Source organism: Priapulus caudatus, unplaced genomic scaffold, assembly GCF_000485595.1.
Source record: "Priapulus caudatus unplaced genomic scaffold, Priapulus_caudatus-5.0.1 Scaffold635, whole genome shotgun sequence".
NCBI lineage: Eukaryota > Metazoa > Priapulida > Priapulimorpha > Priapulimorphida > Priapulidae > Priapulus > Priapulus caudatus.
Window position 1 is genome coordinate 62,110 of NW_014577696.1, and position 1,853 is coordinate 63,962.

Consider the following 1,853-nt stretch of genomic DNA (forward strand, 5'->3'; position numbering starts at 1 on the left):
GTGTGTGTGTGTGTGTGTGTGTGTGTGTGTGTGTGTGTGTGTGTGTGTGCGTGTGCGTGTGCGTGTGTGCAATAACAGGTGAATGCAATAACATCAATAGCTCACCTCTTTGGTGTGCGCGTGTGCGTGCATGTAGGTTGCTTACACTGTCAGCACTACACTAAGAGCTCACTTCCTTGGTGTGCATGTGTGAGTGCACGTTACACTGTCAGCACTACATGAGAAGCTCACCTACTTGGGGTGCGTGTGTGTGTGTGTGCATGTGTTACACAATCGGCACTACACTAAGAGCGCCCCTCCTTGGTGTGCGTGTGTGCGTGTGTGCGTGTGTGTGCGTGCATGCATGTGTTACACAATCGGCACTATACTAAGAGCTTACCTCCTTGGTATGCGTGTGCATACGTGTGCATCTGCACTACACTAACTTACTCCTAACTAACTAACTAACTAACTAACACAAGCTTACCTCCTTGGTGTGCGTGTGGAAGGAGACGGACATCTCGAGCAGGATGCGTCGCTGCTCGACGCGCGCGAGGAAGCTCTGTATCTGGCTCTCCAGCTCGTGCGCGACCGCGTAGATCTCGTCCGGATCGCACTCACCGGTCTGCGCAAGCTCCTCCGCCGCTTGCAGCAGCTTATCCGCATTTGTGAACGTGTTCTGCTCACATAGCGAGCATAAACGACAGATATATATATATATAGTGAGAGAGATAGAGAGAGCGAGAGAGTGAAAGGGGGAGAGAGAGATAGAGAGGGGGAGGAGGAGAGGTAGAGGAACAGAGAGAGAGGAGATCTTGTTTTTACGAGACGTGTGATTATGTCACACAGACGTGCACGACATCATATTTAAGCATATAATTTGTAATTAACATAGATTAATAAATAGCACAAAATGTAATAACAGTGCGGTTCTGCTATCATGATTGGGTACCATGTCAGTTACCCTGACTTAAGATGCTACAGTAGTAATAATCGCTGAACAGATTGTTTTGTACAGTCACTATAACCAGTAGCAACCAGAATACTGATAAAAAATGAACAAACACATCTGGACACCAAATTTACTGCTCTCTTTAGGTCTATGCAACAAAAAAGTTAAACAAATGTCAAGCCTTGACAAGTGATCGCTTAAATAGGAAAATAAACAGCAGCTACTGATACACTAGCTTTTACATTAGTAATCACCTGAGCAACATTTTCAAAATGTTCATGACTCTTCTGCAGTGCCTTTGCACGCTGCAGTGACTTGCCTATACCCATGTTTTTCAGTAGAAACACCTCACCATGATTCTCCAGCCAGTCTAGCACCTGAATTTAAGAAAACGTATATTTCGATAGTTAAACTTTTTTTCACACAAATTTCCACTTGTTAATTATTAAACTTGCGCAGGTATATAATAATATGATATATAATAAATGATAATCACACTATGTGTACAGAGTTTTCATGCCTACCTACCTAGCCAGAAAATATCATCTGCAATTTTCAATTGTAACCAACTAGTTGTTTTCCAAAGTCTTTATTTGATTTAGAGTCAAGGCTCAAGGTGAATGTCCAGGTTACCGAAGAGAGTGGGTGTTAGCGCTAGTCTCCGATTACCACATGAGATCAATGCGAGTGGATTTCAATTTAACGAGAACATTAGAACACGAGAACACGAGAACAACTCTAGTTACTGATTCCCATGTAAGATCGATCCAAGTCAATTTCAATTCGGTGAGTACGATATCTAGTTTCTGATTCCCACGTGAGATCCATACAAGCTGATTTCAATTCAGTGAGTAAGATTGCTGTTTAAGATTCCCTTGTGAAATAAGCTAATACAAGCTGTAATCTTGACCTATGGGCTATT

The 1,853-nt window shown here is 42.8% G+C and overlaps 1 protein-coding gene across 1 annotated transcript in view; it reads right to left on the bottom strand.

Moving 5' to 3' along the window:
- The window catches only part of LOC106812329 (triple functional domain protein-like), a 61,096-nt gene that overhangs the window by 31,725 nt on the left and 27,518 nt on the right, over positions 1 to 1,853 (bottom strand). The window contains 2 exon segments of the mRNA XM_014816172.1: positions 457 to 658; positions 1,186 to 1,308. Coding sequence (XP_014671658.1) covers positions 457 to 658; positions 1,186 to 1,308 — 325 coding nt within the window.